The 15,500-nt window shown below is 48.3% G+C and overlaps 1 protein-coding gene across 1 annotated transcript in view; it reads right to left on the minus strand.

Moving 5' to 3' along the window:
- CACNA1I (calcium voltage-gated channel subunit alpha1 I) overlaps positions 1–15,500 on the minus strand; it is a 220,582-nt gene that overhangs the window by 22,243 nt on the left and 182,839 nt on the right. The window contains 5 exon segments of the mRNA XM_027871198.1: positions 727–797; positions 1,778–1,911; positions 4,481–4,590; positions 8,148–8,299; positions 9,268–9,460. Of these exon segments, the coding sequence (XP_027726999.1) occupies positions 727–797; positions 1,778–1,911; positions 4,481–4,590; positions 8,148–8,299; positions 9,268–9,460 (660 nt within the window).

A 15,500-nucleotide genomic window follows, 5' to 3' on the forward strand; every position in this document is an offset into this window, starting at 1 on the left:
CCACTACTACTACCACCACCACCACCACCACCACTACTACTAGATTAATGATATAAATAATAACAATAAAGTAATAATAACATTTTACAGAACTTTGAGGTTTACAAAGTGCTTTATCAACATTTAGCTCATGCCATTCGCACGGCCACCATGGAAGGTAGGTATTATAGATATTATCATTTGATAAGGAAACTGAGTGTCACAAAGGAGAGAAAGGAATTGACCAGTGATTCACCCCAGGCCCTGCCAGATATGTAGATCCCAAATGAGATCCCTGAGAAGAGGGAGCTGTATGGAGGTATAACATGGTCTCTTTGCACTTGAGGTTGTTAGCACCATCAGTGAGGCAGAGCAGCTGAGCTTTGGGAAGGCAGCTCAAAAAAAGACATCAACTTCTCTCCATGTCTGAAGCAGTAAATAAAAGGCAGAGAAAAAGCAGGCCTCTGGGCCGGTGTTCCTTATATTGACTCTTATACTGTGGCTGTCAAAATGACTTCAAACAGCTAAGGGTAGGTGGTAGGATTCAAACCCAGGTCTTTCCTGGCTTTAAGCTCATATATACCCTTTACTGAGAGACTTTTCATCCTCATTTCTCAGAAGAGGAAGCTAAGGCATAGCATGGACATTACTTACCCTGTGGCCACCTGGCTGGTCAGAACTCAGACTCACACCCTGTCTCCTGGCCCTGAGTCAATGCTCTGGGAGACAGGCTGAGGACCGCCTTACCTGGGGGAGGGCCTGCACCACTGTGTCCAGCAGGGCTCGCATCCCAGTGGCCATCTTCAGCAGCTTCAGCACTGAGGGGAGAGCCAAACAGTGGGTCAGGGCTTGAGAAGGCCAGGAGTGACATGTAATTGCCTGTATGCGTGAGTTTATGTATGTGAACACAAAAGGGGAAGCTGTGATTTGAAAGTCTGAGTATGAGAAAGCATGGATCTGCATGTTTGTAACCACAGGGATACCAAGAAAGGGAATGAGCATGTATATGAATGAGCGTGTGTGTGTGTGCATATGTGGGTACCAATTCTTCTTACAGGATGCTCTCCCCTCCTCTACAGTAAGCCCTGCTCTCTCAGCCTCCTCCCTCTCCATTTTTTTCCTCCCTATACGTCCCCCTAGCTTCATTCACCCTAAGGGCTCCATAGCCTTCCCTCCTGCTCATTCATCATAGAACCATAGATTGAGAGCTAGAAGTGTCCTTTAAGGTCATCTACTCTAACCCCCTCATTTTCCAAATGAGGAGCTGGATGCTCAGAGAGGATCACAGACTTGGAGAGAGATGGGACCTTCAGGGTCCACCCCCTCATTTTAGAGATGAGAAAACTATGGCCCAAGGGTGTGAAATGACTTGTGCAGGGTCACACATTCTTTGCCATGCTCTTCTCCTAATGCTGCTCCCTTTTCTATGGCTCTCCCGTCCCTCCCACCTACTCCCACCTCCCCCAGCCACAGTACGATGGAGCCTTGGCCAAGTTCAGAAAAAAGCACCTTCTTCTCTTAACACGCACAAAGGCCACAAAGAGAGGTTCTCTCTCCCCACTCCCCAACAGAAGAGGCACATTAGGGTTTCCCACACTGCATCCAGGTGGACCCCCAGTCTACCTCCTCTCCTGTCCTCAGGGTTATGGGCGTAGTTCAGGGACTCTGTGAGGGCTTTTGAGGACATCTGAGGGGGCAGGCTGCTTGAACGGGGCCTCCATGAGAGGCGTCCTCTACCCCCCTCCAATCCCCCCTGGGACCAAGACTCCCAAACTAACCCACCCTGGCACCCCCTCACCTCGGGCAATACGCAGCACCCTCATGATGCGGATGATGGTGGGATTGATGGGCAGGGCGGCGTTGATCTCAATCTCCTCCAGGGTGATGCCCATGACTGAGAGGAGGACAATGGCCAGGTCCAGCTGGTTCCACCTGAACGCCCAGGACAGAAGGTAGGGATATGGTAGCACAGTGACTCAGATTCATGGCAATGATGCCGAGGCAGGGAAAGTCATCACTGACCCCTAGGGGGCTTTGCGTTGGGATGGGATGAATTGGGGAGGGGAGAGGGGAAGGGGCCCCCAATGTCTTGGTGCCTCTGGGGTCAGAAGAGCCCAACCATCCCTAAGCAGCCATTCAGAATGCCAGAATCACAGCACACAGAGTTAGGGGCAGATGAGACTTTAGGGGTCAAGTAATTTCAAAGGATCATGGATTTAAAACTATCCAGTTACTTCATTGGACCACAGATCTGGAGACCATCTAGTCCAACTGCCCATGAGAAAACTGAGATCATGAGAGGTTAAATAACTACAGTGGTTGTGTCAGAGCCAGGATTCGAACCCAGGTCCCAGGACTCTTTCCTCTGCTCCATCACAGAATACCACCTTAGAGATCATTGAGTCCAAATGCCTTCATTTTGCAGATGAGGAAACAGAGGCCCAATGAGGGGAATGGGCTTGGCCATGATCACACAGCTAAAATGCCCTGAGTCATAACTCGAACCCACGTCTCCTGAATCCCAAGCCCAAAAGTCTTTGTATTACAGCACACAGCTTTTCAACATCCCCTACATGTGGCCGATTTGCTTACGATGATCTCACAGAAGGGGCATCCTCTATATCATAGGATAGCCCATTCCACCTTGGGACAGCTGTCCCTATAAGTTGGTTGTTTCCCCTTACATCAAGCTGAGACTCTTCCCACTCCCCTCACTCAGCTGTTCCTTGTTCTAGCCAAAAGAATGGATCTGATCCCTCTTCCTCACAAAAAACCAGTGTCCAGACACCACCACAGCCCCTCCCATCCCAGCTTTCCCTTCTGTTTTGGAAAAGGCTGAGTTGGAGGCATTGGTGGAGAATCCAGCAGCAAACTGAGAGTCAGGACTGGAATTCCAAGAAGAGATGGGGGGGTTTGTGAGGTCTCTAACAAGGGTTCTCCAACTTCTACCAAAAAACCCCCAGTGAGGAGTGACTCATCCACCTTGGTTTGGGACAGCTTTGATCTTCATGCTGACCTCAAACTGCCTCTACACAACTTTTATGTGACTCATTCTCCCTTGTTCTGCCCTCTGGGGTCATTACCAGCAAAGCCAAAGCCTTGTCCACACGACAGCATCTCCAACTCTTGAAGACAACTGTAATGACTTTTTTCCAGGTTAAACATCCCCGATTCCTTTAACCAAGGCCTCATATGGCACGGACTCAGGGCCCCACATTCTCCAGCTCATTGACGTCCTTTTTTATGCTGTGGCACCCAGAATGGATTGGAATGTTCTAGATGTGGACTGACCAGGGCAGAATACACTCTGTCCCTGGGATTCTTTCAAAGGGTCCTTATAGGCGATGACTTCCAGTCCCTTCACCATCCCCTGGATGCTCTTCTACTTGTCAATATCATTCCTAAAACATGGCACCCAGACATGAGATCCAGGCATTATCCAACCAGCACCAAGCAGGAAAAGACCGTTCTCTTATTTCTGGGCAGTCTGGCAGCTGAGGGGGAAAGTCCAACCAACATCCAAGGCCCTGGGCATGAGCCCTCCTCTCTCTCCCATTAGTGATCTAGTCCCTGAACCACTTCCAGTCAGAGGCTGGAAGGCCCAAGGAAGGGAAGGATGACTTCCAGCTGGGAGAGTTCCATGAATGGTGGGTATAAGTTCCATAATGCAGTGGGAAGTCTGCCACTTTTTTTCTGTATGACTGACCTAGGCCCCAGCATCTCCTCTATAAAATGAGAGGGTTGGACCAGATGGCCCCCAAGGTCCTCTCAAGCTTGAAATCTCTGATCCTCTGATCTCAAGTCAGACTGGATTTGCCATCAAAAGCCAATCATGAGGCTAGGAAACAGCTAGGGTAGCAAGGGCGGTGCCCTGGAAAGTTCCCAGGACTAGTTGTCAGAAGACCTGGCTTGGCTATTGACTCATTGGGTGATTTTGGGGAGAGGTCCAGGCAGAGTGAAAGGAGAAGGCTGAGGAAAGAGAGAGATCACTTTCTGCTAGAGGCAATCAGGACAGGCTTATTGGAGGAGGTGTCAAAATCCATTATCTCACTTGAGTCTCATAGCATCCCTGAGAAGTAGGTGTGATAGGTATTATTAGCCCCCTTGTATGGATGAAAAAACTGATGCTCAAAGGGAAATGACTTGCCCAGGGTCACACAAGTGTTAGAGATGTGGTTTGAAACTGGATCTTGCTGGCTCCAGGACCAGCACTCTATGTGCTAGGCAACTCTGCCTCTCATGCCTGAGCTGGGCTTGGAAGGAAAGGAGTGCATTCTACAGAGACAGGACATGATGTCTGTACGTGTGGGACAGTCACCCTCTGGTCCCACAGCTTTTTATTGGGCCCCATGGAGAGCTCTAAGGAGGAGGAAGAGAGAACGAGGCTGCCCCTCACACCCCATAACATTGTAACCGGCCCGGGCGCTGCCTCATCCCAAGTTTCCACTGCTCTGCTCCTCCCCATGGTGGGGAGGTGGGAGGTCAGGTCTGCTCTACCCACCTGTCTTTGAAGAAACGTCTCAGTCCAAATGCTACTAGCTTCAACATGGCTTCCAGCACAAAGACTGTGGTGAACATGTAGTTGCAGTATTTGAGAGCAATCTCCAAGGACTGTGGGGTGAGAAAAGGAAACATGAGTCATCTCATAGAACAGTCTTCCTCTGAGTTGGCCAAGGAGGGCACTGGAAGTGAGAAAGGGATTGGCCAGAGGCTCACCCCAGGCCCTGATGCTCGTGTGGATCTTGAATGAGATCCCCTAGAAGAGGGAGCTGCATAGGGCTATAACATGGGCTCTCTGCACCTGGGGCTGTTAGCACCATCAGGGAGGCGGGGCAACTGAGTTGTGAGAACAGGAAGGCAGCCCAAAAGCATCCACTTCTCTCCAAAGAACAGGCTTCTGGGCTGGTTTTGCTTAAACTGGTCCTTATACTATGGTTTTTAAGATGTTTACTGACAAGAGGAAATGTGAGAGAATCAGGTGATACTTCCTTAAGGTAGGGGAGTGTAATTTCAGGGAGTTTGGTCTTCCTAGGATGCTTTCCCTGGGCATCCACGTTGTGTTTCTCTTATGATAAATGTGTCTTTAGGAAAGTCTTGTGTGTTGCGCTGAGCTGTAAGCTACCTGAGGTCTTAGACACAGAGGATTGCATCATAAAGCTAACAACACTTTTACCTGACAACCCCTTGCTGGTCCCTTCCCTATTCTCCTGGTTCACAAGAGGTTAAAGGAACCTTGCAGAAAGTAGGTTGTAAGACCATGACCAGGGAAGCTTTGGAATTGGACCAAGGGCGGGGAGACTGGGGGCTGAAGAGAGGGCCATGCATAAGTTTTGAATGAAGTCAGAGTTGGCTGGAATACTTGGCTTCCTTTAAATCCCAACTAAAATCCCACCTTCTACAGAGACCCTTCCCTAACCTCTTAATTCCCATGCGTTTCCTCTTTAATTATCCTGTATGTTTGGTGTATGTTTGTTTGCGTGTTATCTCCCCCATTAGATTGTAAGCTCCTTGAGGGCAGGGCCTGTCTTTGCCTCTTTTGTATCTCACAGTGCCTGGGACATAGCAGGCCCTTAATAAATGTTAGTTGACTTCAAGGGTTATTACATCTCTCTTCACCTACTGTTTCTGTTTTTTTTTTCTCTAAGCCCTGCTCTCTTCTTTCTCTTTCTCTCCCCCCCTCCCTTCCTCCCTCCCTCCCTCTCTCTTTCTCTGTCTCTCTCTCTCTCCTTCTCTCTCTTTCTCCTCTCTCTCTTTCTCTCTCCTCTCTCTCTCTCCCTTCTCTCTCTCCCTCCTCTTTCTCTTCCTCTATTTCTCTCCTCTCTCTTCTTCTCTCTCTTCCCTCTCTCCTTCTCTCTCTCTCTCCTTCTCTCTCCCCTCTCTCTCCTTTCTCTCTCTTCTTTTCTCTTTCTCTTCCTCTCTCTCCTTCTCTCCCCTCTCTCTCCTTTCTCTCTCTCTTCTCTCTCTCTCCTTCTCTCTCCTTCTCTCTCTCTCTCCCCTCTCTCTCCCTTTTCTCTCTCCCTTCCTCTCTTCCTCTCTCTCCTTCTCTCTCTCTTTCTCTCTTCTCTCTCCCTTCTCTCTCTCTCCTCTCTCTCTTCCTCTCTCTGTCTCTCTGTCTCTCTCTCCTTCTCTCTCTCTTCCCTCTCTCTCTCCCTTCTCTCTCTCTTCCTCTCTCTCTCCTTCTCTCTCTCTCTCTTCTTTTCTCTTTCTCTTCCTCTCTCTCTCCTTCTCTCTCTCCCCTCTCTCTCCTTTCTCTCTCCTCTCTCTCTCTGCTTCTCTCTCTCTCCTCTCTCTCTTCCTCTCTCTGTCTCTGTCTCTGTCTCTCTCTCTCTCTCTGTGTCTCTCTCTCTCTCTCCTTTCTTATTTAAGGCTATTTGGCAGACTATTTTTCCCCATCACACAATCTCCAGAATATCTAAGAAGGCTAGAACACAAGTGCCACAGCCTCAGCAGAGGGTCAAGGGGCAATATTCTGCCCATGTTTATTTGGTGGAAAGGGACAATTAGCTCCTGAAGGGCCTTCTTTTTCTTGAAAGTTTCTCTGGTGATTCGTCCCTGCAGGCCTTTGGGCCCTCCCCACTCCCTGCCCTCTGTCCTGGCTCCAGCGCTTTGGACACTCTGCTCAGCTGCCTGTCTGCTCTTTGAAGGCTGATGACAGCTCTGCTCTCCTGTGCCAGCTCAGCCTGAGGCTTGGTCCTCCACCCAGAGCCAGCCTTGCCTATCACCCTCCACCCCCCTCACCCCCTGCCCAATCAGACCTCCATCCCCCCGGCCATGTCAGGGTGCTCAGCACATTTGGAGACATCGCTAGCCCCTGAGGTTAATGTCAAAAAAGGACACTTCACATCCCCTAGTGCCCCCTGCCAGAGACAGACTCCTGGACTGGCTGGGCATGAGATGAACTGCTGGGCCATTTCTGATCTTATTATCTAGCTAAAAAAATAAACAATAAACCCAGAAAAAGCTCTCATGGACAACTATAGTCTGTTTACAGATTGATAATGGCTGACTGCCCATCCCTTCCCTGGCAAGTCATGAGAAAGATCCAGGGCCATCACACAGAGATAGTTTGAGCTCAGAAGGGGTGGGTGGGGTGGGGTGGGAGGTGAGACAAGGCTCCAATCAGCCCGTTCTCTGTTTTCTCATCGCCCCTCCACACGCTGTGTTTCAGCCAAACTGAACTCACGTTTCCCTGAATGTGCCATCTCTCATCTCCCACCTGTCCGCCATGCCTCCACCTTCATCTCTGCCTTACCTTTACCTCTTCCTATCTTCCCTCCGGGCCCAGGTCAGGCACCACCATCTCTGTGAAGCCTCCCTAGAATCTAGCCCCTCTTTCACTATGCTCCCCCTCCTCAGATCCCTTCTCACTACCTTGTCTTTGTACGTTCTGGATCCTCCCAGGAAAGTGTGAACCACATTACCTGTGGTCTGTGGTGCCATCTGTGATGTGGGATAGCTCTCTATTCCCTGTGCTTTCTTCTCACCCTATCCCCTCACATCTTCTAACTCCAAATCAGGGTCTTTCCAATGCACTCCACTGAGACCAAGATTTGGAATGAGCTTGGAGGTAATAGCGGAAAGAGCACTTGGTCTCAAGTCAATGGGCCTGAGTTCAAATCCTGCCTCTTCTGGTTACGTACTTAAGGTTTATTTCACCGTGGGTCAGTTTCCTGTAAAATGACGGGGTTAGACCGGAAGGCCTTGGAAATCCATTCCAGCTCTAACACGATTACCCTATGAATGAGAAGATCTGAATTCAAATCCCACCTCGGACACTTGCAATCTCTGCACTCTGACACTGACCATTCCCTCTGCGATCTTGGACAAGCCCCTTCCTCTGTCTGGGCCTCAGTTTCCTCATCTGTAAAAATAAGGGGGTCCTCTGGGCTCTCCTCTTCCTCTACATCTGGCCTCCTAAGACCCTGTTTCTGCCCCTCATCTTAACCTTTCAGTTTCTCCGTTTCTTCAGATCTCACGGTTAGAAAGTGTTATATAAAGATCACATGTGGGATTTGAACTCAGGTCCTCAGACTTCAAAGCCAGCCAGTGCTTTTGCCATTGCATTGTGTTCCCTCTCCTAGAAGAAAGATGGAGAACTCTGGCCAGAGAAACTAAGATGGCAGTGGGTGTGGGGAGGGGGTGGGTCTGGGTATTGGGGGTCCACTCACCACGGGCTGGTTGTAGTGTTCCAGGGACATGGTCACGACATTGAGGCAGATGATGAAGGTGATGAAGATATCCAGGTAGTGACTGGTACAGACAGAATGAATAAGGAGTCGGGTAGGGCAGTAGGTAGCATAATATGGGAGCCGCTGGGCTTCTGCAGAGGCAAAGGGAAGGGGGAGCACCCCGGACAGACATGGGGCAGGAGAGAGAGGAGGTAGGAGGCACAAGGGGGAAGGAGGGAGCAGGGGAGCCAAAGGTCAAGGGGACAGGAGGGATAGGGGAAAAAAGGGATCAAGGAAATAAAAAAAAACAGAGAAGAGAAAGGGGGAGGAGGGAGGGATCAGAAGAAGGAGTAAAAGACAGTTAGCAAATCCAGGACAATCTGTGGAGATGATCAGATCATGCCTCAATGAACTAAGACCATGAATGAGAAGACAAGCTCAGAGGAGGGACCAGAAACAGGCAGGAAATGGAGATCCCCTGTCTTGGGTGGAGGTGGGAGAGGAGAGGAAGATAATGGAAGGACCAAGCCAAATCTATCCCTTCTCCTCAACTCAGTGAAGGAAGCTGGGCTGGCCTTCCCAGTGGAGATGGGCTCTAGAGCCAAAGTCTGAAGCCTAAGTGGACATTTGGAAAGCCTGGGGCAGAAAAACTCAAGGGAAACTGGAATGTAGTTTTCCTATTCTTCAGGAAATGCCTCCCTCTCTACCTGAGGGCCAGTGGCCAGTATGTCAAGGCTTCTGTGTCTCTCCCTCTTCACTTGTGCGCAAGCAAAATTGGGCAAGGATTCTATCTAAGAGGCGAGAGGATGTTGGTAATAACCAACGCCCTTGGCGTTCCTCAACACGTCAGGCATCCCAGGTAAGACTAGATTTAGAATGGAGGGAGACCAAGATGGCATCTAAGCACAGAAGGTGTTTAATAAATGCTTGTTGAAGTTAATAGATGGGGATCACACAGGCCCATCCTGTCCTCCCCACCTCCACAGTCCAGGCCAGGGGGAGGGGCAAAATGGATGAAACTTTGGGGAATGGGGGAGGTGGGAGGAATAGAGAAGAGGAGAAGGTTTTGCTGGGAAAACCTCAGCCTACGAACCCAACGCACACTTAGGCTGGGCCTTACTCCTTCGCTTCTTCTCCAGCCGCCGGAGTCGCTTCTCCTCCCGCCGACGTGCCTCCTCTGCCTCCTGGTGCTGCCGGCACTTGTGGAAGTTCTCCACCACCACCCCCACAAACATGTTCAGGACAAAGAAGCTGACAATGAGCAGGAAGGAGATGAAATACAACAACATCCAGGGATTGTGATTGGTTACAGGCTAGAAAAAGAGAAGTTGGAAATCAGAGTTAGACCAACATCTTCTACCACATTCCACAATGACCACCAAATGGACATGTGGCTTAAATAAAAAGAGACACACCATTTTAAAAAAAGTCCAGAAAAATGGGAGAAGGCATCTTTCAGGCCTATAATCAGTGGGAAATTGTTAACCAAGATAATACAGAAATTTTGGGCTGCATAAAATGAAACTGCTTTCGTACAAACAAAATCAATGCAGCCAGGATTAAAAGGTAAGCAGTCGAGTGGGAAAAAAATCAAATATCTTGGATAAGATCCAAGATATGTAGATAATTTGCAAAAACATAAGACCAAGAACTCTTCCCCAGTAAATACACAGCTAAAAGTTATGAACTAACAGTTCATAAGAAGATGAAATGCAAATAATCAAAAACAATTTGAAAAAAAATGTTCTAAATGGAAAAAGACCACCCAGAGTGTCATAGTGACTAAGAAGCTCACTTACTGTATGTGTCCAAGGTATAAAATCTGAGAATAAAGCTCAGAACTTAAAAGAAACATTTTTCTTTCCTTTTCCAAATTTGGCTTGGTAGGGGACGTGGCAACATTATAAGGAGAAGTGGTTGCTTAGGGAGAGTAAGGTGGGCAGAGAAGCAAGATAAGGAAAAGATCGTATGTGCCAGCCAGGCTGTTCTGGTCCCTACTTCCTCTTCCCCCATATCTTGCCTCCAAACCTTCACTTACTCTGTCCCTGGGATGGCCCTGGCCTCTTTTCTACTCATCCAAATCCACAACCTGCTCAAGTCCTCCACGAAGCCTAGCCTGGCAAGCCCAGCCTACAATGAACACTCTCCAACAAGAGCAACTAGGAAAGTGTTGTGGGAGGTCAGGAGAGTACTGGTTCTCAGCTCCAAACATCCAACAGCCTCGGTTTCCCTTAATGGCTACTTTCATACTGTCCTTGGGAGTCTACCCAGCCCTTTCTTGAACCCAATTGGGCTTTTTACCTATCTCCCACCTTTTAGGGTCAGAATTAATCAACCAACAAGGATTTATTAAGTATAATAAATTAAGCATAAATATTAAGGATTTATTATTCTCTGCGCCTGGAACTGGGCTAGGAGCTGGGGAATACAATGACAAAAGTTAGGTAGTCTTTGCCCTCAGGAAGCTTCCATTCTATTGGGGAGGACAATGTGTACACACATAAATGTGAGATAATTGGGAACAAGGGAGACCCTAGCTGTGTAGTAGAGGTCAGGAAGGGTCTCATGTGGAAGGTGATACTTCAGATGAGTTCTGAAGGAAATTAGGAATTCTAAGAGGTAGAAGAGGGAGTGCACTGTAGACGTGGGGAGGGGCAACTGGTACAAAGGCACCGAAAGAGGAAATGGAAGAATCCACTGCTCAGGTTCACCTATGGGGTACCAGGGGTAGGGGAGATGCATGGTCATGGGGAGAGAGAGAGACCTTGGCATCAGGTGCCTGGTCATGACAGAGGCTCATTGGTATCCTGAGATCAGCAGGGAGGAGAAAGTTTTATTTACATACATACACACACACACACATGCCTACACACATACTCTCTCTCTCCCTCTCTCTCTCTCTCTATATATATATATTATATATACATACACATACATTACACATACATATATATACATACACACACATGCCTACACACATACTCTCTCTCTCTATATATATATCTATTATATATACATACACATATATTACATGTACATATATATACATACACACACATATATATACACATACACACATATACATACATATATATAATATTGTATAATTATACCAGGAAGTGCAGCCCCCATCCCACCCTACCTGCCAACCCCCACCCTAAGAGATGGCCAGAAACCCTGACCAAACCTTTCCTCTCCCTTCCCAAACAGGAAACACTCTGCTGAGTGGCATGGAGTGTAAAGAGCACTCAATCTTGAGTAAAAGGATCTTGGTCAAAGTAGTGACTCTGCTATTCGCTACCTTAATGACCTTGGGCAAGTCATTTCCCCTCTCTGAGCCTCAGTTTCCTCATCTGTAAAATGAAGTGGGTTGGACTAGTTGGTGTCTAAGGTCCCTTCCAGCTCTGGATCTGTGATAGTAAGCAGTAAATAGTAGAAGTGTAGAAGGCCAATGCTCACAATGAGCTGAGGCTGGGGATGAATGCTAAGAGCAATAAAAATCTAGGCTGGGTGCGAAGGATGCAATGATACAATCACATAGAGAGAGCATTGTTATAGCACTTTACAAATGTCATCTGATCCTTACATCACCTCTGGGAGGTAGGCGTTATTGTCACTCCCATTTGACAGATGGGGAAGCTCAGGCAGGCAGAAGCTCAGTGACTTGCCCAGGATTACACAGTTACCTGAGGCCAGGTTTGGATGCAGATCTTCCTGACTCCAAGCCCAGCGCTCTGCCCACTGCACCACCCAGCTTCCTCTACTCTAGATGCTGACAAAAGACAACAGAAGGAAGGCAGAACTACTCAACTCTTCTGCTTCTTGTTTGTTTGTTTGTTAACCAAGGAGAACAATGTTTGGACTAAGAAGTCATGAAATGGTTAATGGGGAATTGAAGCCCAGATGACAAGGCAGACTGCATCCCAGGATGCCACACTGGTGCGTGTGAATGCTGAGATGATATTGGGGGTCTCTGGAAAAATCACAGAAGACAAGACAGAAAGCATAGGACTAGAAAAAGAAAAATGCCCTGAATTTTCAAAGGGGAAGAAAGCAGATTTTCCAAACCATAGGATGATGAGCTTGACTTCAATTTCTGGCAGAATCTAGTGCATATTCTTAAAAAGGATGAATTGAGAATACAGACAGTTCTCACTTTACGTAAATTCACATTATGCTAAATTTAACTTCAAAGAATTCTGGAAGAAATCTCATTAAAAAACCACCTATTTACCTATAAACTTTATTGTACAGTACTGTGCACACTTTCTCTGTCTCTTTCTCTCTCTCCTCTTGTCCCCACGTTAGGTGGTCTGAGGCCTCACTCCAAAAAAAAACCCTCCATGTGAAAGCAGAACAGATGCATGGAACGACCCCCTACGCTGCCACCACTGAATTGGGAGCTTGGCTTGAGACCTCCAGAGCCCAGAGAGGAGACCTTTGCTCACCCCACCAACCCCTGGATCCAGCCCCGAGTATCTCATCCATCTGCACTCGAGCCCCACATGTCTGTTCCCAGCCCCTGCATTCACCTATCCTCTACTGTATGTGTCCATGTCCAGCCCCCCCGCCAAAGGGTCTGGTTGGGGGGTGCCATTGAATGACAGACTAGAAAATGGGCCCAGTCCAATCAGATGGAATATATTTGAGACAAGTTTGAAATCTCACATACGACTAATTTGGGTTCAAAAAATCATCTACATAAATACAGGATGACTGAACAGACATGGCTGGACAACAGGTCACATTTTTTAAGTCCTAAGGGTGTGTGCTTTGTAATTTTTAAGCTCAGCATGAGTTAATAGTATGATATTGGTAGCTAAAATATTTCCATGGGATCTTGGGTAGGGTGGAAAGAAATGAATAAGCATTTCTAAGCACCTACTATGTGCTAAGCACTTTAAACATACCATCTCATTTAATCCTCACAACAACTCCCGGAAGGTATGTGCTGTTATTTTTTTCACAGTTATGTTGAAACTAAGGCAGGTAGGGGTTAAGTGACTTTCCCAGGGTCATACAGCTAGTGAGTGTCTGAGGCTGGATTTGAACTCAGATTTTCCTAACTCTAGGCCCAGGGTCTCCATCAAGCTGCATTTCCAGAAGCAGATTATAGTCCCCATCTCCTGGGTAAGACCCTATCAGGGCCCCACTGATAAACCAGCACGCCCACAGAAGCCTGGAGACCACGTCCCATGAGGAGGACTTGAAGGAACAGCGGAGGTTTAGCTTGGAAAAGAAAAGCCATGATATCTGTGTCCAAATATTTAAGAGGGTGTCAGGTGGAAGAGCCATTAACTTTATCCAGCTTGGCCCCAGAAAGCAGAACCAAGAGCAGACAAGGAAGCGAGCGGCAAAGTGGTGGATTTTGGCTTGATGTAAGGTGGAAAGTGCATGGCCTCTGATGTCAAAGGACAGGTTCATATCCCATCTCTGATGTTCACTATCACTGTGACGCCGGAATAGTCACTTGGCCCTCCTGGGTCTCAGTTTACTCACCTGTAAAAAGAGGGGTTGGATTTGATAGCCTTAAAGTCCTCTTCTAAGTCTATCTGGCTTACTGATCTCTTTGTATCATAACCTGTCCTACAAGGAAACACCTCTTAACAAAGAGAACTGTCCAAGGTCCTGGAGGTTATAGTTTCCCTGTCAACGGAGGTTTTCAAATGGAGGCTGGATGACCATCTGCTGAACATATTGTGGAAGAGGCTCCACCTCCTCAGAGGTGGGTTGGGCTAGAGACCTCCAAATCAGAGATTCTATAAGATGTGGTATTGGAGTTCAAAGGAATGGGGAAGAGAGAGTTGGGGGACTGATATGAATGGTGGGAGAAGGGCCCAAGATCTCTAAGGTTCCATCTGGCTTTAACTAATGTTCTGGAAATGTTGGAGATCAGGAGTTCCTAGACAGGGAGAGAAATGCCAACACTGAAATGGCAGAGGGGAGATGGCAGGCTATCTCAGGAAGAACGATGTCTCAGTGGTCCATGCACACAACAGCCCAAAGCTCGGAGAGGCTGGGGGAACTCTGGAGCCATGGATTCTGGGGAAAAGGCTGGCCCTACAAGCAGCAGATGTGGGCTGGCATTCTGGCCAGTTTCGCTAGAAGGCCATCTCCCATTTCTTATTAAAGTGGAGGCGGGATGTTGCAAACCAACAGCCAGCTACCCTTCCAAGGGACCTGACTCATGGGTGGAAAGGAATCTGCAATGTGCCACGCCAGCTTGGTACTGGAACGCCCACCACCAGGACGGGGGTGGAGAAAGCCAGAAAAAGGCGAACAGGACCAAGGCCAGTTCGCCCCTTGCTGCTATCACCAGTCAAAAATTGGGCATTCTGGGCAACAAGGGAGTGGGTGAAATGACGGAGGACATGGGGTGAGGCTGGGGGCTGAGGCAAGGCTTGGAAAGAGCTGATAAAGCAATGTAATCCTTGAGGCTGATTTTCCTCTGTGCATTTATATCCCTTTATGGAGAGTGATGTGTCTGAGCCCTGAGGCCAAGGGAAGTGGGTGTGTTTTTATAAACTGAAATGTAATAACTTGCCATTCTACCTTGGTATTTATCTCACATCCTTTCTCCCTGGAGAACTTTCTCCCAGTAGCAGCTCATCCCTTTCTTTCTGTGACTGGAGGAGGATGGGAGTGAGAGCTGTGACCTCCATTTGCCTGAGAAGGGGAGGAGGATGGTGCTGAGGGGAAGGGAGGATGCCTGGGGCAAGTCTGGGGCCAGATAAAGGGCTGAGAGTCTAAGGCGTGCTCAGGCACAGGGCTAGGGGACAAAGTACCTTCTTAGACCTGATCCTCACCTGTGACTGCAGTCAGGGAGGCAGGCGGGTGAGCTGAGGGAACAAGAAGGGAGCCAATACTGCCAACAACCCCAAGGCATCAGCCTCTCTCATTCTGAAACCACTGGGAAAAGTAATGCGAAGCCGGGCTTCTAGGCTGCTGTTCTCAAATTGGCCCTTGTCCAGTTTATGGAGCTGAGCATATTGACAGGAGGGAGGAGGAGAGAGCCAGGCGATACCTCTCTAGGGCAGAACAGTCTATCTCTGTGGTTTGGTTAAGGGGGCAGCTCTTCTTGGATATCTGTGGTTCCCCTGGTTTGGGTCCCTGGGAAAATCTTTGCACTGACTATGCGGTGAGCTGAGAGAGTCTTAAGCACAGAAAACACCAAAGAACTGGGCGGCGATCAATCTCTGTCAGGAGATGGGTTCCAGCCATATCTCTGAATCCTTCCCTATTGTCTTGGGTGAAGCTGTGTTAGAGGGCGAAGGTCCTGGCAACCTGTGGTCATGGAATACTCCATCACCCCCTTCCCTTTTGAAAGAAATTAGTGGTGAAGAGGGTAGATTA

Source organism: Vombatus ursinus, unplaced genomic scaffold (genome assembly GCF_900497805.2).
Source record: "Vombatus ursinus unplaced genomic scaffold, bare-nosed wombat genome assembly UNPS02003292.1, whole genome shotgun sequence".
Classification (NCBI taxonomy): Eukaryota; Metazoa; Chordata; class Mammalia; order Diprotodontia; family Vombatidae; genus Vombatus; species Vombatus ursinus.